We start from the raw sequence: 27399 nt of genomic DNA, 5'->3' as shown, positions 1-27399 counted from the left end.
CCCTTCAGCCACCGCCCGCCCATAGCGGTACCACAGCACCGCCACAGGGCCGCCCCGCGCGCAGCCCCTCACGCTCACGCCCCCGCCAACGGCCGGCCGCAGCCCGCGCGCCGGCCCCGGGAATGCCGCCGCCAATCAGCGCGCGGCAGCCGCTGACAGGCAGAAGCCGGCGGGAGAGCGAAGCGGCCGTAAGCGAAAGAGGGACGGCGATGGGACGGACTAGCACGCCCACCCCCCGGCTGAGCAATGCAACTGGCTATTTTGCCGCCAAACTGCCCAATCAGAGAATGCCTTGTAAACGCGCCTTGAGCGTATCAGAGAGGTGCTTCTTCTTCCGCTCTGATAGTTTGAAACCGTCTCGCCCGGCGGCCGGGGGCGGCTGGTGCCTGCAGGTGAGAGGGGGGCGGCGGGGGGCGGCCGGGGGTGCTGCGCCCCGAGGGGCCGTGTCCTCCGCAGTACCTTCTCCATAAACCCGCTGTTCCTGCCCGGCGGCTAACCCGCAGTCCCCACACCCACGCACACCCCACCCCCCGAGCTTCCCACCGCCCTCTGAGGGGGCCTGTGGGCACCCCCTGCCGCCGGGTAGTTGGGCTGGTTGCCTTAAAGGCCCTCTTTAAAAAAAAAAAAAAAAAAAAAAAGAAAAAAAATCTCCTGTTCACATGCGGAATTGTGCTCCTTCCTGCCTGTTCATCCGTGTGCCTACCCGGCTGTGCCTTCCAGGTGTCTGTCGGACACCCTGCGGCTTGTCCTCATTGTCGCTAGCTGACGTGCCAGCTGTGGTCACTGTAATATCAGCTCTGCAGGCGTCAGGAGTAGTTGGCAGAGGTGCTGCAGTGAGAAGCTTAAAAACGTGGACTTGAGCAGTGCTGCTTTGCAAGGGGGTACAGTTAAGGGCTAAAAATATGTCTTGTGTGTACTGGGAGATAGAGTGGTTCTCTTTCCTAGGTGTTGAGTCCTCTGATCTGAATGCAGCGTTAAATTATTTGGAAAGCATCGCTTTTAGTCAAAAACAAGCCCAAAAGAGCAAAACCCTGAGCACAGCTCAAGCAGTTCAAAACCAAGGATGAGAGCAGCCACGGTGAGTCAGACCAAAGATCTTTATAGTTGCGTCCTGTTTCTAAAAGTAGCTGTCTTAGAATTGTAGTCATACACTTACAGTTTGGAAGAAACTACTGTTGTTACCAGGTATTTTTCTTTAATGAAGCCAGGCATATGTTTAGCAGATGCTTGGGGAAGATTAGAGGAACATGGTAAGCGCAAAGATGCTCCTCTCACTTGTCTCTCACCATGTAATGATTTGCAGCTTAGCAAATCAACTTGTTGACCCAGAGATGGTGTCTTAATATCGCTTGATTTCTCTTTTACAAACTTATCCAGTATTTTCTTGAACTTAGTGCTTGTTCACTGAGATCAAAGCAGACAAGTTATTCTTAGGATGACGTGGCAATGATGTCTGTAAAAATCAGCTTGAAAGAAGTGTATTTACCTTAATATATCGTACTAATCCAATCTGTTGTTCTGTAGATAAGCAGATTCTATTAGATTTACTGGGATTTTCACTGGAATGTTGCAATAATCGAAATGCAAGGTTAGACTCTAGACACAAACATTAGAGGTACAGACAGGCAAAACAGAAATGTGGGGACAGCTTGAACTTTAAGTGGTAACCTGTTAGTGGAATCTAAAGCGGCATTCAAGTCAGTAAAGGCAGTCAGATGGACAAACACAGTGGAGGGTTAGTCCACTGGTATAAAGAAAAGGGATGGGACGAGGAGGCGAACACACTGAGCTTGAGGTGACAGTGAGTTTTGGAACTTTTTGAAAGTCAAACTTTTTGGAAGAAACTTTACTCTTCCACTTCCTTGGACTCATCTGTGTTCACATGAACTCCATTTGCCCTCCTGTTTCTCAGAAGAATTGATGGTAGTTTAGTTCTTTTTAAGTGGACTGAGAAGGGCAGGAAACAGTATTTGTAATTTCTGGCTGCAAATGCATCTTTAATTCCTGTAAGTGCTGGATAGTTGGTCCTTTGTGATCCTCTCTAATACCCACACGCACACGTTTGAATACCTCCAGGACTTTTAGGGTAGTCAGGACCATAATTTAAGAAACTGTATGAGTGGAAAGGCATATGGAGTTGAAGCTTATTTTTTAAGATTACTGAAGAAGCATTTTTTAGCTATTAAAAGAATTTATCAACTAAAGGGGGAGTGCTAGTATGAAGTTATTTGATAAGGTAGAGAGGCCAAAACCAAAGAAACAGGGAATAATTTGGGGGAGAGAGGAAAGAAGAAAATTATCAGAGCAGGAGACAACGAAAACAGAAGAGATGAGGAAGCTAGTATTTCTTCCCTCATCTACACACCAGTTTACAGCAATAAAAGTATTTAGTAAACCTCCCTAATACTCCATATTTTGTACTTAAAAAACATGGTTGGTATGTTAGGCATCAGCAGAAAGTAGGGAGACGGTAATCGTCTTTTGAACCTTGGGCTATAGGAAATCTCAGCATTTAAAATTGTCTTTATACCATTTTTAAATTTCCATCTTCAGCACAGAAATGAACCTCCTATTCTGACAGGTGTAGATACCCGTGGCAGAGGGAGCTTTTGTGGTGCAGGAAGAATCAGCATCTAGAAGAACTCGAAGAACAAAACAACAATTAATTTCCATCTGTATTCCTATATAGAGAGCTAAGAGATTATTGCGGTTTTTTTACATTTTGAAAAAAAGATGATGATGCTTAAGGAGGATATTCCTGCCAATTTAATGACAGTACAACTAGCAGTTTAAAAATAACATTTCTGTCAGAAAACGCATCTGTTTAAAAAACAACTGAGAATATTATACTTGACAGTTTTAAAGGTCTCTCTAAAAATAAATTTCCCTTGCATGGTTGTTTGGTACATTGTACAAGCAGTTAGTTCCTCCGGTTATTTATGGTGGTGGTCTTCCTGTGCTTACTCTCTGCTGACAGCTCCCTGCTCAATGTGTCTGATGATTGTTTTTTCATGTGTATCAGGCAACTAACTATATCACTCTGCCATTCATTCATTGACAAATTCACCTTGCTTAATACTCAGTTCCCATTCATTCTCTAATTCCTTTCATTCCCTTCCATATCCTTTAGAGGTTTTTTTCCCCATATCCTATCGAGTTTTATCACAAGAGCTTCAGTTCTTCACTGAAGGACTTGCTGAATGCTGCAGTAGATTAAAAGATACATATATATTTCAGAAAGTCTTCAAGTTTCTTATCAGTTCTACAACATCGCCTGCTTCCCAAACGTTTAAAGTATACCTCTCTATCTTGCTTAGAAATTGCTGGAATGATTGACATTACCTGAACCTAAGGCATTACCTGTCCTTCCATATCTGTTTGTCTTTCTGGGTCTATAAGGCAAGAAGAGTTGAAAAAGTGGAGGGAGACTGATGTTGACCACTAAGTGAAGGCTTCAGGGTATTGAACTGCAGTGTTCAGGACATCATCTCACCTTGGGCTGTGGTTGAGGTTGTTAAGAGGGAAAAAAATCACAGTGTAGTTTAGTCTTTCCTGTGTCACTTCGTAGGAATTTTGTACTGAAGCAAGCTGATAAGCTCCAAAACAATACAGTGTTAATACAAAAGAGGGATTGACACAGGAATGTATCTGTAAATTAAGGCTTCTGTTATTCTTGATATATCTGTTTCTTTTTTTTCCCTCTAGCAGTTTATTTTAGTTACCATTGATGTAAAATTTTATATTGTATATCATGAAGCATTAGGTATTAAACTTATTCAGTCAATGTAAAATAAGAGAAAGCTTTTACATTGTTGCTTTTGGGTCTTCCATTGTTTTCTTTTAAAGTCAATGGAAGTCTTTTCATGGTTTTGAGTATGGTTTGGATCAGGCAGTTTCCTACCTAGCATTATATAATGAGACTATACAATCAGTTCAGCCCACAGAATGGGCATTGATGTATTTTCTACAGCAGAGTCTCTCTTTCTGGGGAAAATGTTGGTGAATATCCAGTAAACATATCGGAACTGAAAAATTAATTTCAGCTTCTACTGTTTTATAGACTAACTTTGTGCAGAATGTCATCAGATGAGGAGAAAAGCACAAATCCAGTTTTGCCAAAAGACTCTGTTCGAGGCAGTTCTGTTTCTTCAGATATTCAGGTAGGAAAGATTCACTGTCATAACATTTTATTTGGCAAAGGATAATTATGAGGAAATCTAACAAAACTTGCATCTTTTTTATGTTTTACGTGTACAGGAAGATAAAAATGTTAGTGAAAAGAAGCAAATTAGACAAAATCTGAGATTAAAATACCTTCACTTGGATTCCCTTTTGTGCATTTCACAAGAAATTTCAATTTATGTGAAAATTCTTATCTAAACTTAAGAAATTGATCAATGACAGCTACAAGTAAAAGAGTACAATTTTATTACCTTTTTTTTTTTCTGGTGTTATTTTTTATGTGTTAGGTCTTATCAAGAAGCATAAATTTGACACAGTAGGATAGAAACCCATTATTTCTGAGGGATGAAGTGTAACTATGTGTTAGGCTTCTTACATGATGTTGTAAGAGCTGAATTTTTTTTAATGGATTTATTTGCCTTGGAGTAGGATTGTGGCCAAGTTAATCTCAGAAAGGAAATCCTTTTTTTTTTTTTTTTTCCTGCATCAAATACACCAAGATATGCTGGAACTATAATGGTGGCGCTTTTGCCTTTTCTGTGCTCAGCATTCTTTTGAGAGGATGCAAAGATACTGAATAAAGTCTTTGTCCTATTCTTTTGAAAGCAGCAGATTTTCATCCTTTAATAATTGGTTATTCCTATTTGAGCAGTGGGTGGGTTTTTTTCCTTTGATAGGATTCTATCCAAAACAGGCTAGTTCTGGCATGTCCTGGTTTCAGCTGGGATAGTTAATTTTCTTTCTAGTAGCTGGTATAGTGTTATGGTTTGGATTTAGTATTAGAATAATATTGGTAACACACTGATGTTTTCAGTTTTTATACTAAGTCAAGGATTTTCCAGCTTCTCATGCCCAGCCGGCAAGAAGGCTGGTGGTGGTACGAGAAGTTGAGAGGACACAGCCAGGACAGTTGACCCAAACTGGCCAAAGGGATATTCCATACCATGTGATGCCATGCTCAGTATATAAACTGGGGGGAGTTGACCTGGGGGGGGATCGCTGCTTGGGAACTAACTGGGCATTGGTCAGCGAGTGGTGAGCAATTGCATTGTGCATCACTTGTTTTGTATATTCTAATTACTTTATCATTATTATTATTATTATTATTGTCATTTTATTATTGTCATCATTACTATTTTCTTCCTTTCTGTCCTATTAAACTGTTCTTAACCCACAAGTTTTACTTTTTTTTTCTTCATGCTCTCCCCCATCCCCCTGGGTGGGGGAGGAAGTGAGTGAGTAGCTGCGTGGTGCTTAGCTGCTGGCTGGGGTTAAACCATGACATGACAAATAAGTTTTGCTAGTTGCCCTGTAGAAACGCATCTCCACTTTTGTCATCTGGTGGAATGGGCATGTACAGTAGAAGCACTGCTAAATTAAGGGATTTTTTTCTTCATGTGGATTGACTTTGTCCCTTTTAAACTACCTGTTTATGCGCAAGTCCTTTCTGCAGTTTGTATGCTTCTCTATTTGTGGTCATATCTCCTGGACAAGTTTTCTTTGTTCAAGCAACAGTAATTGATCTGTGTTTCCAATGCCTTTTGTAATTGGAAAACAGGATGAAGGCATTGTCTGACAAATTTTGAAAGACCAGAATTTTCTTTTATGATCTGGTTGATTGTGAAGGAGGTTCTAAGGCCACCTTGTAGGGAATGATAAAGTAACTAATGTTAATGAATGACTGCTTTGCAAGTGAGAACACATACAGAATAGAATAGAATATTTCAGTTGGAAGGGACCTACAACGATCGTCTAGTCCAACTGCCTGACCAATTCCGGGCTGACCAAAAGTTAAAGCACGTCATTAAGGGCATTGTCCAAATGCTTCTTAAATACTGACAGGCCTGGGGCATCGACCACCTCTCCAGGAAGCCTGCTCCCATGTTTGACCACCCTCTCAATAAAGAAATGCTTCCCAACATCCAGTCTACACCTCCCTTGGCACAGCTTTGAACCATTCCCACACGTCCTATCACAGGATCCCAGGGAGAAGAGCTCAGCACCTCCCTCTCCACTTCCCCTCCTCAGGAAGCTGTAGAGAGCAATGAGGTTGCCCCTCAGCCTCCTTTTCTCCAAACTAGACAAACCCAAAGTTCTTAGCCAGTCCTCACAGGAGTCTATTACTGTTGAAAAAGAACAACACTGGGGTCAGAGCTGAGCAATAGGAATGTTGACAGGGAAGTACTCTACTTCTTTTAGATAATTTTGAAGGGCCTTTTTTGGTTTGTTTTGTTTGGGCCTTTTTGATAATTTGGTGCTTTTAAATAGAGGCCAGATTATTACCTTTTCCTTACAAAAAGATTCCACTGGCTCTTAGAGAATTTCCATTTACTTGTTATTGAGTTGTGCAAGACTTTATCCATTGAATCCATTCTTTTTGTGTTATTTAGTAACCTTGACTGTCATCCTAAGGACAAATTTTATGCAGCATCTGTAGATTTTTATAATGCTTTAAGAAGGAAGAAAAAAAACCCCACCTGTGAATGCTTTTGTGCCCTTTGCTCTTTGCAACACTAATTTATTTACTTCTACAAAACCAAGGTAGTATGTGTTAAATGATTAAAACTCCTCTGACCTTCAGGCCTTAGAACTAGAGTCCTGTAGTTTTATGCTCTAACAGAATATTTGTAGTTGACATAACAGCTTGAAAGTTTTGTTAAAAGCAGAACAAAGATAGTAAGTAAAACAAAGATATGTTGTTAATTTTGTTTTATTTTGTTTTTATTTGAAATTTATTGATCAATACTGCATTCCTTGCAATGCATCCTTGTTACGCAGTATTTAAGATTGAGATACTACACCTCATCACTCAGTGTTTCCATTTCTCTGTCTTACATATTCTTATTGCAGCCTCCAGGAAATTTTTTTTTTTTTTTTGTCTCTAAGTTTCTAGTTACAATTGGGATACTGTGTTTTCTTTGATATTTGCTTTCAACCTCATTCCAACAGTGTTGTAACATTGTAATTCATAAGCGTTTATTTCCGGATTTTTTTCACTGGATGCTGTCTATTGAAACTTTCTGTTGGTGTGTAAGAGTGTGTATTCTTGCACATAATGGATTCTTTGGGTTTTAATAAGACTGTTAGAACATGAAAGACTAGATAAATGTCCTGCCATAACTTGGTATGTATATTTTGAGTGCTCAGGATGTCTACAATGAGGCACATGGTGTGCTAGTGATTAAATTGGGTGTCTCAAAGTGAGCCACCAACTTGCCCCTGACATCTTACCTCCTATGTCCCTTGAATTGAATAAGGTAATCATGGAAGCAGCTGGATCAGTTCTGACTGAAAACTAACTTGTTTAGGGAGAACAATTAGTTTTAAGTTGATATTTGGTCATGTGATCTCTTTGAAGAAAACAGAGAAGGGATCTAATGTCTTCTGCACAATCATTTAATTTAGATGACTTAAGGTAAAGGCTAATGTATTGGGTTTTTTACTCTGCTGAAATTTTGCTGCAGGGAATTTTGTACAGTTCCATGTAGTTCCTGGTTGAATAACTCATCTGAAGACACCTGTTTTCTTCTTTTCACACCTGATAAAATCTAAACTGTATTTCTTTAGAAAGGTATGGATATGGAAAAATTGATAACTTGTTGATTCACAACTAACTAACTATACCATTTATGTGGAATGTGATACTTCCTTTTGCTTATCAGAAAGATACACTGTCCATTTGTTTGTAATTATATAGCTTCATATACATTTAGTCTTTTAATTTTAACTTAGTAGGTTAGAAGATGGGAAATGGAAATTTGAAAGGAAATTAGAATTCAGCTAAAATGTACAAAACCTAGCTCTTTAAATTCTTTAATTAGTTGGAATCCCCTTAAATGTAAGGGTTACACTGACATTTTTAAAATGTTATCCTTTTCAGCTGGTAGATTCAAAAACATATTACATGTAATTGGTACCTTTAACTGATTGTTTCCACTCTAACTTTCCCCAGCTTGAAGAGAAAAATAATTTTTCAATTCACAATTGGTTTTTGAGGTTTGACCTTGTTAGGATACTAAACAGAATTAGTGCGATAGTATTAAATGAAGAAAAAATGACTGCTAGTAGCCTGTTTTAGTACTTTCCAACTAGTGTTTTTTTTCAAATGTTTAATTAGTGGCTTTGATCATTTTCAGCATTTAACTGCTACTGGAACTTTTTTAATGAATTACTGGATTGTATGTTTAAGCTATAATACAGATTGTTCACAGTTTCACATTGAACTCTAAATACTTGCATTCCGAAAATCTGTTTAATTAGGAGATTTCAAAAAAAATATTAATTGACTTACTTTGGTACATAGTATAAGGCCACACACCACTTAGATTGGTTTATAACTTTTTAACAGGAAAAGCTTTTATTTTAGTTATATATACACATTCCCTATATTTATATAATTTAAAAAATGCATAATGTAAGGTGAGAATAATAATATCTAATCTAAAGAAAATACTCAATAATCAAATGTCTTTTGATGATTGGCTTTAGAACTCCCACCACAGAAATTGTAATGTTATGGAATGCGAAGTGTGTCTTGTGTTCAGTAGCATCTTCGTCGTGGATATAAAAATACATATTTTTCTTTTCACTACCAATAATGATTAGAAATAGTATCAGGTAATTAACAGCTTACACGATCTGGAACTTTTCATGTTTTTGTTTAAGATGCCTATTATAGTATCAATTTCTGGCATCTAGCAAAGTCTTTCTGTGTAACTATTACAGTGCATTTAGTTTAATCAGAATGAACATGAACATTAAACAAGAGAAAGGTAAATTATTATCATCATGGTAGGAAAACAGCTTGCTTTTGCAACTTTAAGGGAAATCCTCTTAGTTTTCACCATAATAATAATAGTAATAATAAACCTTTCAAAAATTATCAAAAACTATTTCTACTCCTTCCTACATATACCTAGTTTTTAGAAATGTAATTGTAGTTTTATAATTATTCATCATCACTTTGTGACAGGATGAATATGAAGAGCTGCTTCATTATGCTGCAGTAACTCCAAAGTTTGAACAGTGTGTCTCGAAGTGGTCAGAACCTGCTTCAGAACTGAGAGCAGGTGGCAGATTTTCAAGTGTAACAGATGATGCCATTCACCGTAAGACTCCAGGTAGTATGTGCAAAGCTATGTGTTGAGCTTACAAGAGCAATGGTATAACTTTTTTTACTTAAGTTTTCTAATAGCTACTGTTTGAAAAATATACGTAGCTCATATATAGTACATTTGCATTTTGCACAAGAAATTTATGAAGGCATATTCACTAAAGGCTTCTCTCTCTGACATCACTTGCAGATGCTAGTACTGATGTGCTGACAGTGCTCTGTTTTGTGATGCAGATGTTTAAAGTGGTTGGTGTAATAATGCAAAAAGGGGTGCACTTACAGTATACTTCATCGAAATTTGACAAGTCACAACTGGTTTTGCTCATATCCGTGCTGCCCTGATAGATAAATGAGTATTTAAAATATGATTGTTCGGAAGTAAGAGTTACCTTAGAAGGGCTTTGTGTAGTGACTGATCATGTCACTACATGAATGTCATTCTTGCTCTTTTAGTTCAATCACTCTATTCTACTTTTACTTTATTGCTTGGTAGTTAGGACTGTGTGAACTTAGTGTCTTGTGATTCATTAGTAACACTGGTATTTATGGTTATATGTTGTTTGCTTTTGTCACTGGCATTTAGATTGAGGAAGGTCTGTTAATTTTGCTTCAGAATAGTAACAGTCATACCTGCGTTATTTCTTTACAAGGGAGTTTAACTTAATCAGGAAGAACTTAAACTAAGTTCTATTCTTTATCATGCTATTTCATGATAAAATTATTTACCTGCAGTTTCCCCTTCACTCTTTGTGACCCTTGAGGATGGGTTTCTCTCTGCTATTTAGAAGAGCATGGGGTGTAAAACGTGTAGATGTTTTTACTACTAGAGACTAAGGAGCCTTGAAGTGCTGTGTAAATCTCTTGCTAATCATTGTGTAGGCATAAATGTTGTTCATGGCTAATGTATGCAAGAACTCTTGACTGTGCTGATCAGAGCTAAATAATTCTCCGCTGGCAGGAATTTACCAGTTGGATTGCAAAGAACAATGCAGACACTGAAAGTTGTTTATTTCTTATTAGAAAAAGAATGGTAAGTAAAAATAAATCTATATTCTTAAATTGTGTGTTGATTTCACTGGAATATAAAGCAGTCTTAGTAAGCTGTCAGTTACCATTTAGTTAACTCATGTTAATACAATATAATAAAAAATTATCTAGAAACAGGTTCTTAAAATAAGGAATGTGATTAAAGTGAGGAGGTTAGTATTGGTTATGCTCTGTATCCTTCAAAAGTGAGTGCAGTGCAGTTTAGGTACATTCAGACATCCAAGCCAATGCCTCTCTTTCCAGTGTGCCATAAGGAGAAATGTTTTATCATTCTTATAAACTAACAGAGAATCTTAGTCCTTAAGGACATCATATCCATAACTTCTTCCCATGCAGAATTAGTGCGGTTGTTCTTCTGAATATCAGACTACCATAGGAAATGTAGAAGGCGTGATTTTGAGTTCACTGAAAGCATGAGAATGGAGGTTTGGAGAGAGAGAATGTTCTGTAATGGAAGTAGATCTGGAATTAGAGTGTGAATAATGTTAGAAAAACTTCTGCCAACAGAAGAGTTTCAAGTCCAGCCTTTGCATTTTGATTTTTACATACTGAAGTCTATTAACTTGATCCAGTGTAGTTATGTCCTGTGTGGGAATTGTACCAAGTTGCATATGAAGTCAGATCAATAAAGCTGCTGGTATTTTGTACTATGGCAATTATTCTTGAACAGTCAAACATTGTTGAAAAAATTCCACTCTAGTGCAGCTCCTAGAATGAGAGCAGTTGCTTGGGGTTTAAAAAATTATGATACAAAATGTTTTGATTGGGGGGGGGGGGAACATCCTCATCTGCTATATCAGGTTGAGGTACCAAAAATTGCAGTCTGATAGATTCAACTAAAGGTAACGTTTAGACCATCTGTGATTTCCGCAGCCAAAGAACATTTTGTTGCTACTGTCAAGAGTCCAATACTCTCTGACCATGTTCCTTTAGATAAAAAACACAAGGCGGGTTTAGTCTTCTAGTACCAGTTCACTTGTCTGAAGATATTTGCTGTTACATGGGATCTTGGTTTAGCAGAGTGACACAGCAATATACTGAAATCTCAATGTAAGCACATGTCATGGACCATTTGCATCTCTCAAATTTACAGGTCAGCATATTCTGTAAATTAAACTTTATTTTCCCATCTCAATAGGAAAGAGAACAAACACATCAAACAAGGGCTCCATCTCCTTTGTACAGACTAGTCTAACATGAATTCACAGATTCTTCCCTTAATTCATGAGGTTTCTAACTCACAAGTTCTCCAATTCATAACTCACAACTTGTAGGTCACACCCCCATGAACAAAATAGTTGCCTAACTGATGGAGAGAGTGCTCATCCTTCCTCCATCACAGTGCAGGACTCCCCTGTATCACACTGGGAAGCACGAAAGCCTGAGCAGTCTGGCTGCTGTTGGATATGTTTCAAAAGCTTTTTGGGTAAGGTGACATATTTATACCTTCCAGCTTGGAAGCTTGGTCTATACTATCTCTATAAGTTAGTGGATTCTGAAGGAACTGCCGGACAATCAATGTGCAAGGATTATGGCTGCAGGAGACAGGTGATAACGGCTGTGTAATGACCTTTAGCCCTTCTGTCCATCATGTCCTGCCTACAGCTACTCTTGCCTTGACCTAATGGCACTACTCTCAGGATACACCAGGCCTTACATGAGCTGTGCGTTAGCCAAAATCTGCGCAGGACTTGAGTGAACAGTCACAGTACGATAGAGTAATTGTAATAACACAGTTACATCACAGTACAAACGTGATTCCTGTTTCTGGTGTCTATACAGTAACCATCATGACAGGCCATCACCAGTTGCCAGGAAGGACTATGTGGGTTAAAGCCAGCTCAAGCTCATTGCTCTGTTGAAAGGTCATTTTGCTGGTTGCTCAGTTTTTGTACTGTGTTGGGTTGAGCCAACACTTCCTGCATGCTCCGCTGGCTAGCAGGGGAACGCATTCACACTTCTTGATTAACTAAAGCAACTTACACAACTAGTTGATCCACTCAACTGGTACAGCCATTTACCAAAAACAAAGGCCACCCTCTGCCCCTCCCTGTGTTGAGATAAGTTCAGCTTTCTTTACAACAGCTGTGGTCACTCCCTGTATTCTTCCCTGAACTTCATGATCATACTGCTCATCTCCTCTGAGTCTTCTTCCATTGTAGCAGGCTGTTGATCAGTCACAGTAGCAGATTGCCAGGATTCAAAAACACTTGCAAGATTCTTGAACTGTAGACCAGTTCAGGTCAGCTGCTGGAAGCATTTGTCAGGTGGAGTTGTTCTTAAAAGGGGAGTAGAAAATTTCAAACCCAGCTATGTGGAATTCTGTTATGGAGCAAATTCTTGTTCAAGTCTTGTCCCCAGTATTCTCTCTGTTTAGAGTTTTGTTTCCCAGTTTGAGTGGAACATTGGTTTTTGTAAGGGAATATTTGTGATGTGTGATAGTGCTGCTTATAAGAAAGATGATCAGAATCAAAACACTAGACTTGTGCTTTTTTTTTTTTGGTAGATGACTGTATACTCTATTTCCGATCATACTTGTCTGAAGAGAAGATCTTAGCCAGCATTGTCTGCTGTTTGCCTTTAACTCTGTGAAAGGGGTTATGCTCTTACTTTTTTTTTTTTCTGGGGCTAAACGTGTAGCCTATGAAGTCTTTGTTCCTTTTTGCTGCCTAAAGGTGTGCAATAGAAGTGAGAGGACAAATTTCCATTCCCTTGATTGCTTCTCTTGAAATATTTGAATAGAGTTATCTTTTAATATGCTTGGTATTACCAAATAAGAATAGTAATTTGCAAGCAGCAGTTAATTGTCATGAGACAGGGGGAAGAAACACTGTTATACTTGATGGTGATCAAAATTTTGCATTGCAGTTTTATATATCGCTTATTACAATGAGCCGTGTATTCCCCTCAGTTATAGACACTCAGATGTTTATTATCTTTGCAAAGGGCAGCACCTTGCAAAATACAATTTGTCTTTTATTTTCAAAATGAAAAAAATGGTTAAAACCAGTAAAGAACATGCTCTGGATCTTCTCTGAGACTGAGGCAAGAAGAATATTTACACAGCCCCATCATGTTTCTATTAACTACACATTATAAATAAACTTCTGGTGCTTTGCTGGTTTATCAAAACATAGGTTTGCTGTTCAAAATATCACTACGTCCTGTCAGTTTAGGAAGGAGATGTCTAATGTCTTGAGGCACAGCCTGAAACAATCTACTTGTGAAAAGAAGGTTATTTCAACTTTTAAAAAGGATCTGACCAAAGTCTGTCCAACTCTTCTATATAACCTCTAGTACTGAGCAAGGTTGATTGCATATTTGAATGCTGTTTGCCACAGCATTAATGGCCTCAGAATACCTTTTTGGTTTTTTTTCCCTGACACTAATAAGAAGACTTTGGATGAAAAGTGAGAAAGTAGTTAAATTCAAGTTCAGTATTATACCTCTGATAATGATCAGATAGGATAGATTAGCAGGTTGTTTCTGAAGGACAGTTCATTTTTTTGTTTAGCTCTATTCTTTTGTCATTGCTACATGTTCATAGTAAAAATCAGGCTTTGACATTTGTTCTTTCCTTATCCAGCTCTAATGCTGTTGCTGTGCTAAAATAACAAAATCATAAATTATTAGGATCGTGTTCTATAACTTTGTAAAACAAAATGCATATCTGTGCTGGGTATAGGGTTAATAGCTAAAAGTTTGCTCTTCTGCAGAGCTTCTGAAGGTTGCAATGGTTTTTCTCCTTCCCCACGTGATGTTGGTATGGAGACCAACAGTTTCCAATGCCACATGATGCTTTCTGAATTGAAGTTCTGTTTGTGGAGTATTCTTTGGTCTGGCACTTTTACTTTCTGCTCAGGTTTTTGAAACTGAAGTGAATGTTCCCATTATGATGGTAGCAGCCTAATTACTGATAATCTCTGTTTGTTGCAGTAAATTTAATGATACATAATATCTTCCCTAAAAGAAAAATAAGAAAAATAATTGGAATAAAACATGCTGTACTATTCAATTCAATGTCTAAATGCTTTTAAACTTTGAAGCCTAAAACTTAATTTCCTGTCCTTGTTACCAGTTTAGTTGATTAAATTTGAAAATGGCTAAGACCGGAGCAGTAAATTATTTGTAGCAAAGTTGTGTAATGATGTGTCATACCCAAATAGTGGGAAAATTCCTTCTCTTCAGGCTACCAGTCCTCAGTATTGATCCATTAAACTGAGAAGTTTTTTTAAAAAACTGTACATTTTACCAAATTGCTGCCCTCAGCTTGGGCCACTGATAGCAGATCATGTGTGAGAACAGTCTGTCAGAGCTTATTTACTTAATAAAAGCAGAAGTAGTCAGATACTAGAGGAACACAGAGAAAAAAACCCAAAACAGTAGTATTAGGATAACAGACATCTGGAAAAACAGCTAGTTTCATTACCTCCACTAACAAGAATAACCTCTAACTAAACAAGAATATGGTCTAGAGATTTGTCAGAGTAAATGCACGTGGGGATTATTTAATGAAGTACATTTTTATACTTTATCATATCCAAATGGTTCAATGACCTTGGTACCTTAGTGCACTGTTACTGAATGGCATCATGTAATGCAGTGGAAGGCACAAAGGTGACAGAAGGAGAGCATTAGGAATAAGAATGAAATTAATAGGTATACAACTAGAAAATTATGGAAGTACTGGAAGGCCAAGATAAATTACATAAGATGATGATATAAATATGTAACAGATACTCTCAGTGGATTCAGTGAAGGATATATCCTATGGCAAATGAGAAAAATGGAAGCTGAGTTAGGATAATCTGTACATAGAGAGGATTAAGGGGAGGGGAGTGATAAATTTGTAATACTGTGATCTCAGACTATGGCAGTTGTCAGTCTATTTTAATATCCTGGTTTTATTGGTTACATTTTGTTCTGTTTTTTTCTTTGTAAATAACTTGCAAACTGTGCTGTGTAAGTTGGCTATCTTTGTAATCCAAGCAAATAATAAAAGTTTAAAAATAAAAACAAACCTTCATGCATTTTACAGCAACGTCACAACTGAAGGAAGAACACAGTGACATGCAGGAATGGGAACAAGTGGTGAAGGACAGAACTGGGAATACTTGACAATAGTAACGCTGCCAAATATTTTACATTATGCAAGGCCAGCCGGATTCTTCATCACTGAAATTAGATGTTTTTCAAGTAGACTGGGTCATGTCTCTAGCATGTCATATTTTTTTGAGATCTTTACAAGCAACAAATATTCAAATTCTTCCATTAGCTAACCAATACTTCTCTTATTTGTAGGAGAAACAATGACAAAAAGCTAGAGCCTGATCTTAATATACTGGTATGATTGGGAATAATCTGTTTATGGTCTTCTGCTTATGTAATGGGGTAGAGAATTTAGTCTAGAGAAATGGTGTGTTAGATGGGGCTTCTTTAGCTCAAGCTGATTTTAATTTTGTGATGTGTAGTTGTGTATGACCTTGGGAGAAGCACCAAAAAGCCATTGTAACTGCCTCTGCATCACAGTTCTTCCTTATTTTCTTCCTGTTTTGGAGCATGAGTGTAGTAGTTGCAATTCAACCTGCTTGACTGGGAGGAGTATTAGCCAGACAGTTCTTCTCACCTCCTTTGGGCAGGAGACCTAACAGTGACAATAACTGTGAAAGAGTGTCAACCATCACGCTCGGCCTTGAATAATTAGAAACATAAATTTCCAGTGTCCACTGAAAATACTGCTTTATGACAAACAGTAAAGCTTGTCTCTGCATGCTTGTACCAAAAAATAGTACCCATCCACTGTGAAGCCAATTATACAGACAATATTTGTTTTCAGAAGTGATGACTAGAATGTTAGAGGTTTCCTCTCTCCATTTATGAAAGAAGGATAGTATTCTTTTGAAGGTGTCCCAGTTGTTATTAATACCAGGAATCTGCTAATCCCTATTCTTTCCAAATTTTTTTATTCAGCTGTCAACTTGAATAATAAATTTTCTGTAAGGACTAACTAAATATGAAACAATATTTAATTTCCTCTGTTTACTTAAATATTAACTTCTTTATTCTTAGCTCATTTTTCTCTTCCCGTCGGTTGGAACTCAAACACATGCCCATTCGCTTCTGGGTGTGGATTAATTTTTATTGCAGTGGTAGTTAGCCACAGCACCTGGAAGTGAGGCCTTGTTGTGTCAGGCATTATATAAATTCATAGTAGATATTTCCTTTTGCAAAAGAGTTTAAAATCTAATTAGATGAGCAAATTCAAGGCTGTAAGGAAAATGGATGCAGGTACATACCAACATTGAAATGTACCCACACGTTGCGTTGTGAATGCACCAAGGCAGGCCCCTGGCCTCAGGAATTTACAGTCTCATTAAGGAAAACGGCAAAAGTTTTTAGATTTTTGACCTGAGATATTAATTGACAAGAAGTCTTTACTGAGAGAGATGCTTTTTGTTTCTGGCAGCGCTATTTTTTTGGTACTTGATGTGATCATCCTCTTTAAAATGAAAAGACGTTAAAAGATTCTGCTCTTTAAGGGAGAGGTAGTTTTGATTTGACTAACCATACAATAGGACTGTTGGTTTAAATATACTTGTATCTTGGAAGCATATATATGAATTGGGTAGTTTGTTTTACGTGGGGAAAGGAGGTTTCTGATGGCATAAATCTTTTGGGGCTTGGGGTTATTTTAAATGCCTAGCTTCTGACTTCCATCCAGACTGCAGACCAGTTAGCCTTTCCAGAGTATCAATCCTTATTCTCTGTTTCATTTTTAGTCTTAATATCTGTGAAGGAGCCTTCTGAAGCCAATATGGAACGACTTTGCCCTGTTCTTTCAGAAGAGACTTCTTCACAAGGGTCCACATGCGGTCCAAAAGAAATCAATGAAACCATAGTGACTGAATTAACTTTATCCGACGAAAAAGTAACTCAAATAGAAAACATACTTGATCTCTGGAGTGGAAGTCTTAAGGTATTTATTTTGTATGGAATCCTTAAAAGTTGTATACAGATGTCAGTGTGTTGTAGAATAAGTGAGAGTGCAGGAAAAGTTGCAGTGTGATTGGACTGGGAAATAGTGGTTTTCTTTTTGATTGTTTTTGTGTATTGCATATAAGCACTAGAATATCTTCTTTCAAGGACTTTGGAATAACTTTCTCCATAAGGGATGTTCAGTTATTATCATTCAACAGTTTGTTACGTCTGGTAATATTTATAGATATAAACAGCCTGTGTAATGAAAGTGTGACTGTAAATATTCATGTCTCCTTAATTGCTAAGTGTTTTAAAAGATTAGGGAGGAGGGAATAATTTTACTGATTGCACTACTGTCATCCTTTAACTTTTCAGACAAATGTTCTGACTGAATTGAAAAAATGGAAGCTTAGTTTGATAGAACATCACAAGCTTCAAATGAGACAAGAAAAAGAGAAACATGCTGCACATGTGAGACAATTAGGCAATGAGATGGAAAACCTGAAGGAGTTGCTACATACCTATGAAATCTCTATTGGCAGGAAAGATGAGGTAGTAATTCAGTTTCATAATTCAACAGTTTGTCTCTTTTTAAAAATATCTACATTGAATTTTTGGGTCTATCTCCTTGAACAAAATTATTCTTCTTGCAGGAAGTGGCATAGAGAAGTAAATATGTTTAGACTGTATGGTAGAAAAAGAATCATTGTTGCTAATAATGTTGTCCATACTAACAGTGGAAACTTAACGTGTTGTACGTACATATTTGGCATTGTTTGCTTCTTAAATCTAGGGGCTATTGTTATTACCTTATTTGGTGAAGATCACACTGGCTTAGATGAGTCTATTAGCTCTTACACTTTAAAAGCCTTTAATTTTTCAATTGATCAGTTTTCTGGAGTTTTAAATGGGCAGCAGTCTCTGAAATGTTAAAGAGTTTCTATTTTAGGATTCTTAGGAATTGTACGTTTGTACAAATTCTTAGGATTGTACATTTGGGGTCTCTGAGTTAGGCTTCTCTGCTATCAACAACTTCAAAATTAACTAGAACTGTGGAAATGGATATAAAATTTTGGCAGCCCTGCAATCACATAACGAATCCTCTTATTGTTATTCTGAGTTTTTAACCTAGTACTGGAGAACACTTAATAGAGTTTGGGTTTTTAATTCCTGTTTATGTTTTTTTTAAAAAACATCCATTGGAGGAAGGAGTTAAAATATGGAAGAAGATTACATTCTTTCTGTGTCCATTTGGAAAACAGTCTAATCTGACAGACAAAGCAAATATAAATGTTGTAACATTACAAGAACAAGATTAGTATAATACCATTTAACTAGTACATACGTGCAGAGCCATAGTTATTGCAGTGTATACCATTCAAACATATCTAATTCTTTTGGATATCATTGTATGTGACTCACGTTTAATGTGCCATAATTCTCAATGATACTTTGAAAGCAGTATTTTTTTTCTGTTACCAAAGAAATCATTTCTTCAACCAATTTTATAGTTCTGTTTCTAAAAAAAAATTGTTTTCAATAGAAAAGTATTATTGCCACCACCTTAACGGTAGGTGGCAGTGCTTCCATGTATCACACCACACTTAACCAAAACTGCTGTATTCTGACATGGGCATGACCCAAAGTCCATCAGCCTCACAAATATTATGAATACTGTAGATTCTTGTTTTCCCATTGAAAATATCACAAATGCTTTTTAGTGGCAAAAATGTACTAATTAACAAACATGGATTTAGCCTAAGACTTCTAGTGTGTATCAACAGGTATGCAGCATCAACAGTTGATGTTTTATGTTCGTATATGACACATTTTCAACAAAAGTAGTTAATTTATTCATTAATTCATTTCCTTTGCTTTCTATTTTCTTGATAATTTATGCAAATTTACTTCTAATTTTAGATAAATCCATTGTTACTTATATAGCTGAGACTATTCAGTTATTCTGAAACTGTGAAAAGTTAAAATTAGTCATATTTAAGCAGAGAAAAGTAGCTTATGCTAGATATATTAACATACAGTATTATGAAGGACTCATTCTTAAAATTCTGGAGATGAATCAGCTTTAAATTACTTTAAATGTATCAAATTAACCTTTATTTTTTTCTGACTTTGATATTTTGAACACTTTAAAGAAACCAAGCTTTTGCCTAGTAATATTTTGTTAAACATTCTGAAGATTGACTGAAACTATGAAATTCTGTACTGAAACAAAATAGGATTTTTGTACTATTTGCTGGGTGAATTTGATTTAAGGGTAAATTTTATTTTAAGTATCATTCATTTCATTGATGTATGTTCAATAATTATTGCATGTAACATAGGCAATATAACATATTAAGATATCTTAGCATATAGTATCATAGAATATTGTTCTTCACAATCTCTATGCATTAGTTAACATAACTTTACGTTACTCCCCAAGAGTCTCAAGATTGGTCACTATTGCCCATTGGAGTTGCTCAGATGTCACTGATGGCAGAATCTAGCTTAAGAAGTTAGGCAAAAATATAGGGAAATACCCAGTGATTTGGTGTACACAATTTGCATCATGCCTGGCCTAATTTTTAATCAAGAAACCTCAGCTGCTTCTGTATACTAATTAAAACGTATTTAGAGATTGGTGGTAAAAGTCCCTAGTTGCATTCTCTGTCCAGTAGACCATCTTGCCTCTGAAATGTTTTGATAGCTATAGGCCTATATGATATCTTTCATGGGAACTTTTAAAGAGAATAACAATTCTTAATCAGATTTTTCTAGATCTTAGCAACTCCTTAGCTTGTTTATTCTGTTCAGACAATTGGATAACCTTTCTGCAGCTAAACTGTGTCTTTATACTTCAGTTAATTAATAATGCACTAAAACTTTTAATATAAATGCTCCTGACTTATCAAAATTGTCTTTGAAATAAGTGATTCATCTGACTTCATGCTATAGTAACATTTAATTATAAGGAAGTAGCACAGAAGCCTGCAGATGTAGCATGAAATAAGAATTCAGTTGAACCTTTCCTAAAACTACACAGTGAAAGTGTTTAAGTGCCACAGTCTCAGCATTGAAGCCACAGAAATTTTACTTCTGATTTGAACTCTGATTATTTTTTCCTGCTTGATTAGAGTAAGGGGAAGATTCAGTAGAAAGCATCTGTTAAAAGCAAATGCTTTAAGTGAAAAATAACTGATGCATAAAGTACATTGCATTTGACCTTACAAAGATCATAGCTATTGAAATAGTGTTAATATTTCTGCAGGTGATTACTAACTTGACCCAAGCATTAGAGAGGCAAAAGGAGAGAATAGAGTTGATGAGAAAGTTTACACTGTGGCGGATTCAGCACGTTAAAGCCAAACAAGAGGTATGTGGGCAAAATAAAAATGTGATGAAAATGGAACCTTTGAAGTCAAAAGGGTCAGAGTTGCTGCAGTTCCTGTTACAATTTGAAGAAATGACAGTGTTTCTATTTTGATGTGTTTGGCAATGTCAAATAACAGTTTGAAAACATCAATTCTAAAAAGAACGCTGCTGTCGGAATACTCTCTGGGGTGGAGAAGAAATTAAACCCATACTTGTCTTATATTGCTCCAATTACTGTGATCAGCTCACAGCAAATCCCCATAGATTACAGGATCTACGTTTTGAAGTAGGTGCCAAGGGAATCTCTGTCTAAATTTCAAACACATTATGTTTGAACAGTGATGTGATACAGTATCACATTTTTGGGGGAAGCCACTTTTTCACAATTAAAACATCAGCTGCCCTCTTTTCTCACTTGCCAAAAGTTGTAGCTAAGAGCTAGTCACACACAACATGTTGGGCACTGCATCAGGCATCTAGCAGTAAACAGTCTACTAAGTGAAATATGACAGAAAAGAAGGAGCCCATTGCAAGACTACAAATCTCTCCCATTCCATGCTGTTAAAAAGGAAAAGCTGTGTTTGGGACCTTTGTTCATTGGTACAGATTCCTGGACAGACTCAAGTTCTTTGATGCTATCCAAAACTCTGCTGATTTACAGAGAGGGATGGCCTTTTCTTTCCTTCCCTCCCGTCTTAGAATTTACAAATAATTTGGAGTCTGGTTTTTACTCAGGTCTTCTTATTTTTTCTAATTAATACCTGAAAAAATAATTTAATGCTGAAATACATCATCTGGTGACTATTTTTGAAATAGAGTAGAATAATAGAATTGTCTTAAAGGACTTTTTAAAGTATCCTGAAGTCTAATTTTATTTAAAAGGTAGGTGTTTTATACTAATCATCTGCAATCTTTGTTACTGCGGTTTTATATGGTTCCTGCAGTGAATCAAAATGTGTCACATATCCACTAAATGGCTTCACACATGCATGGTTACACCATATATGTGAGGCTGTTGTTTAAGTGTCATTAAGCTAAGAGTAAAACCACTGTTTTGTGTAACTTAGGAGTTCAAAAATATGGTTTCTCGTACTGGGGACAGTAACACTCTGTGACACGTGAGCAGGAAGAAATATTGAACTGCTGATGCTGTGTTTGTGTACCACTTCATTGCGGCATGTGTAACTCAGTTTAGTGTTTCTACTGTGGTCTGTGTAATAAGTTGTAAAACAATCATCCACACCCTCTTGAGTACTTAAATTTTTAGGAAACCTGAACGTGCATATTATGTGGTTTTATTTGTTTCCTAAGGAATATGCAAATAGAATAGCAGACAGACAATTCCAGACAGCTTTGATGAAGAAAGTATGGGCAGCATGGCGCTCTCTTAGTGAAGAAAAATGGAAAGAGAAAGTGGCAAAAGCCTGTCAGTTAAGGGCAGAAGATGTCTGTGTTCAGCTCACCAATGATTATGAAGCCAAAATTGCAGAGGTAAAATAGGGTTTCTTTTTTTCATTCTTTTTCTCCTTCACTCCCCCACCCCCCATCCCTCCAAAGTATCTCTTTCTCAGCAAACTTCAAAAACATGAGGACTTTCCAGCAGAACAGAGTTCCCAAGTATGCAAGAAGATCTGAGGAGTTCTAAGATCTCAGCTATGGTTTCTAGATGTGACTTTTTTTTTTCCCCATGCATCTGATGTAAATTGTTGCTGATCTGCACATGCAGGTGAAGTAAATGGGACTCTTCCTGAAACGAGATTAAGGTGAAGTTAAGTTATCAATGTGTGCATTGGTGCATAGTAAGTAGATAAAGTTTTTAAATACATATTTTTAAAGCTTTGGGTTTTTATAAGAAATTAAACCTAGAATTTTAAGAACAGGCTTACCAAATATGGTTTACCAGCACAAAACCAGTAAGTACTGAGTTATAAAAGTAACTTAATCTGTCTTTTCTCAGCATTTTTAGGTTTTTTTACAGTAGCTAGAAAAGAGTGATTGCTGATGACAATTCACCCTATGCTTAAATAGTTTTCTGGGAACACTTATTCTTCTGTTGAGTGAATTCATGTTCCTGCAGAAATCTAGCTTGTGCCAGGTGCCTAACTTCTAAAAGACAAAAACTTGCAAGATAAATTTCTGCTTAGCTGGTTAGGTAGGGTCTGACAGTCCTTTCAAATGAACCCTTGTCCTTGGTATGCTCTAGTACAAATAATGTGCTGTAGTACAAAGAAATGACAAGTAGCTGTTCATCTCTGGTGAACCAGAGATTTTGAAGTGAAAATGTGTATCTTCGTAAACATAGTAAGTGACTTGAAAGCTAATTGAGGAATATGTTCGTAGTTTGCATTCAGAAGTACAAGACAACTGTTTCCTTATTCTGTTTCATAGCTAACTGCTACTTTGGAACAGACAAAAGCTGAGATTCTGCGACTGCATGGTGAAAGAGAACAGTATGAAGACACCATGAAGAAAGCCTTTATGCGTGGTGTATGTGCATTGAATCTGGAAGCAATGACCATGTTTCAGGGCAAGGACAGTAGAACAGATCCTGGTCAGTATGAAAAGCAACTCTAATCTGGTTGGGGGTGAGGGGGGGGGTTGTTGGGTTTGTTTGGGTTTTTTGTTTGTTCTAAAGGATTCTCCCTTTACTCTTTGTAATTTAATATGAGGTCTTGTGGAAATACAGCATTTGTCAAACTCTTGTTCCTTTAAAAAGTCCTGTTGAATATGTTGAGAAATATTCTGATGCTAGACTTTGTACTGCTGTAGTTGAAAGGTGGAACATGTTCTTTTCATCCCACCTTGCTGGGAGGGCAGTAGCCTGCAACTGAAGACAGAACAAGAAGCAAAGGATGGCAGACTTCTTAAAATACTGTAGAAGATTACCCAGAATTCTGTCAGCACCCAGGTTATGCAGGGGGTGAGGGGGAAATCCTGGAAAACTCTCTTCTGTTCTCTGGAATCTCAGTGTGCAATGAATGTGCTTTTCCCAGACAGCTCTCTCTTCTTTCTTAATCTTGCCTTTTAATGCAAAAAGGGCAAGTAAGTCTCCTAGGTTCTGAATTTAGTTGGAGTTCTGTGCCAGAACAGGAAACACCAGTCTAATTATATCAGCAGCACACTCATAAAACTTGTGCAGCTACACAGGAAAGAGCTGCACACCCTTACTGATGTAATGAAATCACCCCCTCAGAGTGAGACAATCCATAGCAGTAGGAACATAATCATGCTGGTGCAGCAGTCAACATTAAAGAGAAAATAGCTGTGCCAGCAGGAGTGTCACAGCTGTACGTGTGGCTTAACAACCAGCTGTACTGACAGCAGTTGCCAATGGCCTTAGACAACTAACTTCAGATGTTAAACTTAACAATCTTATACCAGAAGTTTCTGAACTACTTCAGAGAAATTCCTCTCAAAAAAATGGAGATATAAAGAGGAAATAAAAACCTGATGAAGTTGTAAGAGGATACTTACCTCAGCAGCTGTCTGAGCCTGTTAAACATATGCAGAATTTGTGCAGTTGCTTAGGAAACTAGAATATGACTCTGGCTAAGTGCAGTAGCTGTGTGCTTATAAAAACATAGGATCAGTATTTGGGGAGGGTCAGGAATGAATGATTTCTTGAAGATAGTGAGTTTGGGAATAAAGTTACAGGACATTGCCCAACTACTTTATTTTTCATTGTGCTATAAATTCAGAACTACTCTCTCTTGAAGCTTTATCTTCTATTTGTTTATTGTTTTCCAAAAACATGCAACAGGCAATGGGTCTCCTAATAATGATGGCTAACCAAGTGGTGTGAAATAGGAAAGTATTGTTTCTGTAAACCTGTAAAGAGGGTAAGTAGGAAGGAAATGAAGATAACTGAGCTCTAGAGCTGCCATGACCAACCCCTGGGGTTCATGGACCAAACCTTGTGCTTGATTTTTACTACGAAGCAGGAACTGGTACACTACGCAGGCACAGTATCTAGAGATTTTGCTGTGCTGGACAACGCTGGCATGCCTGTACCCAACTTTCTGGGTGTCCAGCATCATGCTTAATTTCTGGTGGACAGTGTGGTCCTCATCAAGCTTCATAACATCTCACAGTCTCTGTTGTCCTTGGTCCTATGCCTGCTGTCGTCTTCTACTGCCTCTAGTACAACCTTCTCCCCTGCCCAGGCACACTATCTCTTTCTTGCTACCGCCAGATGGTGCTTTTAATGAAGTTAGCTACATAGTTATTTAATACGGTTGTACAGCCATTTATTTGCATTCTTCCTCAGGTATAACAGAACAGTAATCTGGACATCAGGGGACTTCAAACATCAGATTAGATGATTATTGTGATTTGTTCTAGTCTTGTAATCTGTGGACATTAAAACTTCCATGTGCCAGAGTCAGTCAGTGATTTTATGTTTATATGAACATTGCAGTGCCACCTACTGTCATTGGAAATAAAAGCAGAATTTGATCCCTTTACAGATTTATTATTATTAGGTTATTATAATGTACATTTAATATACATACAATATGCAAATAACATACATATAATATATATTATAATCTAGGTTATTAATAGTGTGCAAGTATCACAACCTTAATGGGTCCATAACATTTGGAGTCAATGTTGATGGTCTAAAATATCTCTGGCTCATTTACTGACAGATGATTTTTTTTAATTATTATTAAGATTATTTTTAACCTCTTTATGTATTTAAAGAACATTGAAGCCACAAGAATTACTTTTTACTTTTAAAAAAGTAACATTGCTTTTTTAAGTAACAGATCAGATTTGATAGGTCTGTAACTATGCATTGGTCCTGTCTATGCTTAAGCTTAATGTGTGTACATACATAGATATGTATAAAATGCATATTCCGGCATACTTTCACACTTGAAATCTTTGAGTATTGCACTGATTTGAACTAACCTCCTTGTATTTTTCCTGCTCGCTTGAAGAGAAAAAAAACAAAAAAAAAACCATAAACCCACAACTACCAGATGGTGTCACTCTTGTCCCTGGAATGAGCGAAGTTTCCTTGTCCTGGATCTGCTGGTAGCATCATCTGCTTCAGAAATAGGAGAGTAAAGAAGAATACCTCTCTCTGCTTCCTTTAAGGAAGTTTGTGTTCTAAAGGAAAAGGCTGAAACTGCTTGAAAAACATACTGGGCTTAGGTCTGCAGATCTGACCTCCTCAGGATGTCTGCATTTCAAGACAAAAGAATCCTGGATGGATTTTCCGCAAGCTCAGGCTTACCCAGCTGGTAGGGGAGAGATGAGGTCTATAGGGCACCCACAGATCGTCCCAGCCCTCCAGCCAGGATATGGCCAGTGTCCAGCCATTGTATGTGGACATGAGATGCTGCTAAGCATGATCTATGGCTCCTTGAAATTGCAGTACGTTCTCAGGAAAGTTAAAATAACATTCTATTTTACTGACAGTGAGCCCCCTTAAAGTTCTTATGGCCTCGCAGAAGTCCAGTATGGCCTTTCTGTGTTTTGCTGCTCTCTACCTGAACTGCATTTTGGCCCTTAGCATAAGAGCAGTTTTGACACTGGATTTAGTATTGGCAAGCAGTACAGAGAACCTCAGTTCTTTGCCCTACAAGTATGTGACAAGTGCCACAGAGATGTTGAGGCATAACACAGAAACAAGCCCCTTGGAAAATATTATTTTGAAGCATCTGTAAAGAAGGGTCAAATACAGGAATGTTTGTACAAATATGTATATATATATACACACACCTATAAAGAACAGGCTGATCCTTTTAATTATATTATACAGAAATCTCAAAAGAATAGTCAATTTTTACTGTCATTTATCTCTTTCTTTTCCCCTTAGGGTTTGCTAGATTATGTGCTGATCCCATTACTTTATGTTTCTAATAATAGATATAGGAAGTAGGAGAAATGATAATGGTACCACTGTTGCAGGAAGGCTACCTCCTTCACAATGTAATCCGCCCTCACCACCACCTCCACCAGCAACTACTCTTCAGCTGGAAGACATGGTAAGTGTGTAGCTGGAACAGAACTGCGTTTGCTGCTGACAACAATGAACTTCCTTGGTTGGAGGTTTTTAAAACAAATGCCATAGCTCATGAATTGAAGGAATTTGAAGACAATCTAAGTGTAGAAAGCAAGCTATGGTTATGTTCAGACTGCATGGTGTAAATGAAGTGACTGGGGCACAGCTGCTGTGACTTGCTGTACTTCCATTAAGCTCTGTTTCTTATTTTAGTGAAAACGTGTTAAACTAATGAAGACAAGGTCACTATAATAAGCAGAACTTGCTCTCTAAGATTCTTTCTGGAAAAAAAGCTGTTAATGAGTTTTTTTTCAAAAAAACTGAGCTTAATATAATCTGAAAAGAAGAAAATCTGGCTTGACTTGAAGATTCTTTTTTAAAAGTGTAACATATATAGACACAGAGGGAACTCAGCTTATTGTCCTGTCATGTCAGCTTAGCCAGATCATTATCCAGTAGCTTGGACATTGTGGACCTGCCTGGATTCATCTTGAAGATGTTGCCACTGTAAAACAATTTCATGCTAGAGTACGGGTTAGAACAGAGAAGATGTGCATGCCCCTCTCCTTATTTTTCATTCTAATAGTACCAAATGTTATTCACACTGTTTCTACAATTTTTAGATAAGTATTTTTAAATTAGGCAGAAAACAGTAAAACGAGATAAAATATCTGCAAAGAAGTTAAATTTAGAA

The 27399-nt window shown here is 37.3% G+C and overlaps 1 protein-coding gene across 4 annotated transcripts in view; it reads left to right on the top strand.

The window, feature by feature from the left end:
• The first annotated feature begins 293 nt into the window (after positions 1-293).
• POC5 (POC5 centriolar protein) overlaps positions 294-27399 on the top strand; it is a 30479-nt gene continuing 3373 nt past the window's right edge. Inside the window, exons 1-10 of one of the 4 annotated variants that reach the window (XM_030005267.1) lie at positions 342-392; positions 946-1078; positions 4061-4160; positions 9155-9302; positions 17122-17318; positions 17696-17872; positions 20589-20693; positions 22004-22183; positions 23081-23243; positions 26570-26688. In XM_030005267.1, the coding sequence (XP_029861127.1) occupies positions 4077-4160; positions 9155-9302; positions 17122-17318; positions 17696-17872; positions 20589-20693; positions 22004-22183; positions 23081-23243; positions 26570-26688 (1173 nt within the window). In that variant the 5' untranslated portion in view covers positions 342-392; positions 946-1078; positions 4061-4076. Of the gene's footprint in view, positions 393-945; positions 1079-4060; positions 4161-9154; positions 9303-17121; positions 17319-17695; positions 17873-20588; positions 20694-22003; positions 22184-23080; positions 23244-26569; positions 26689-27399 lie in introns of all 4 variants that reach the window. The other 3 variants (XM_030005268.1, XM_030005270.2, XM_030005271.1) reach the window with 3 other exon arrangements.

Source organism: Aquila chrysaetos, chromosome Z (assembly GCF_900496995.4).
Source record: "Aquila chrysaetos chrysaetos chromosome Z, bAquChr1.4, whole genome shotgun sequence".
In the NCBI taxonomy this organism is placed as follows: domain Eukaryota; kingdom Metazoa; phylum Chordata; class Aves; order Accipitriformes; family Accipitridae; genus Aquila; species Aquila chrysaetos.
The sequence above is the reverse complement of the archived record's forward strand: the minus strand, read 5'-3'. Positions and strand labels throughout refer to the sequence as shown.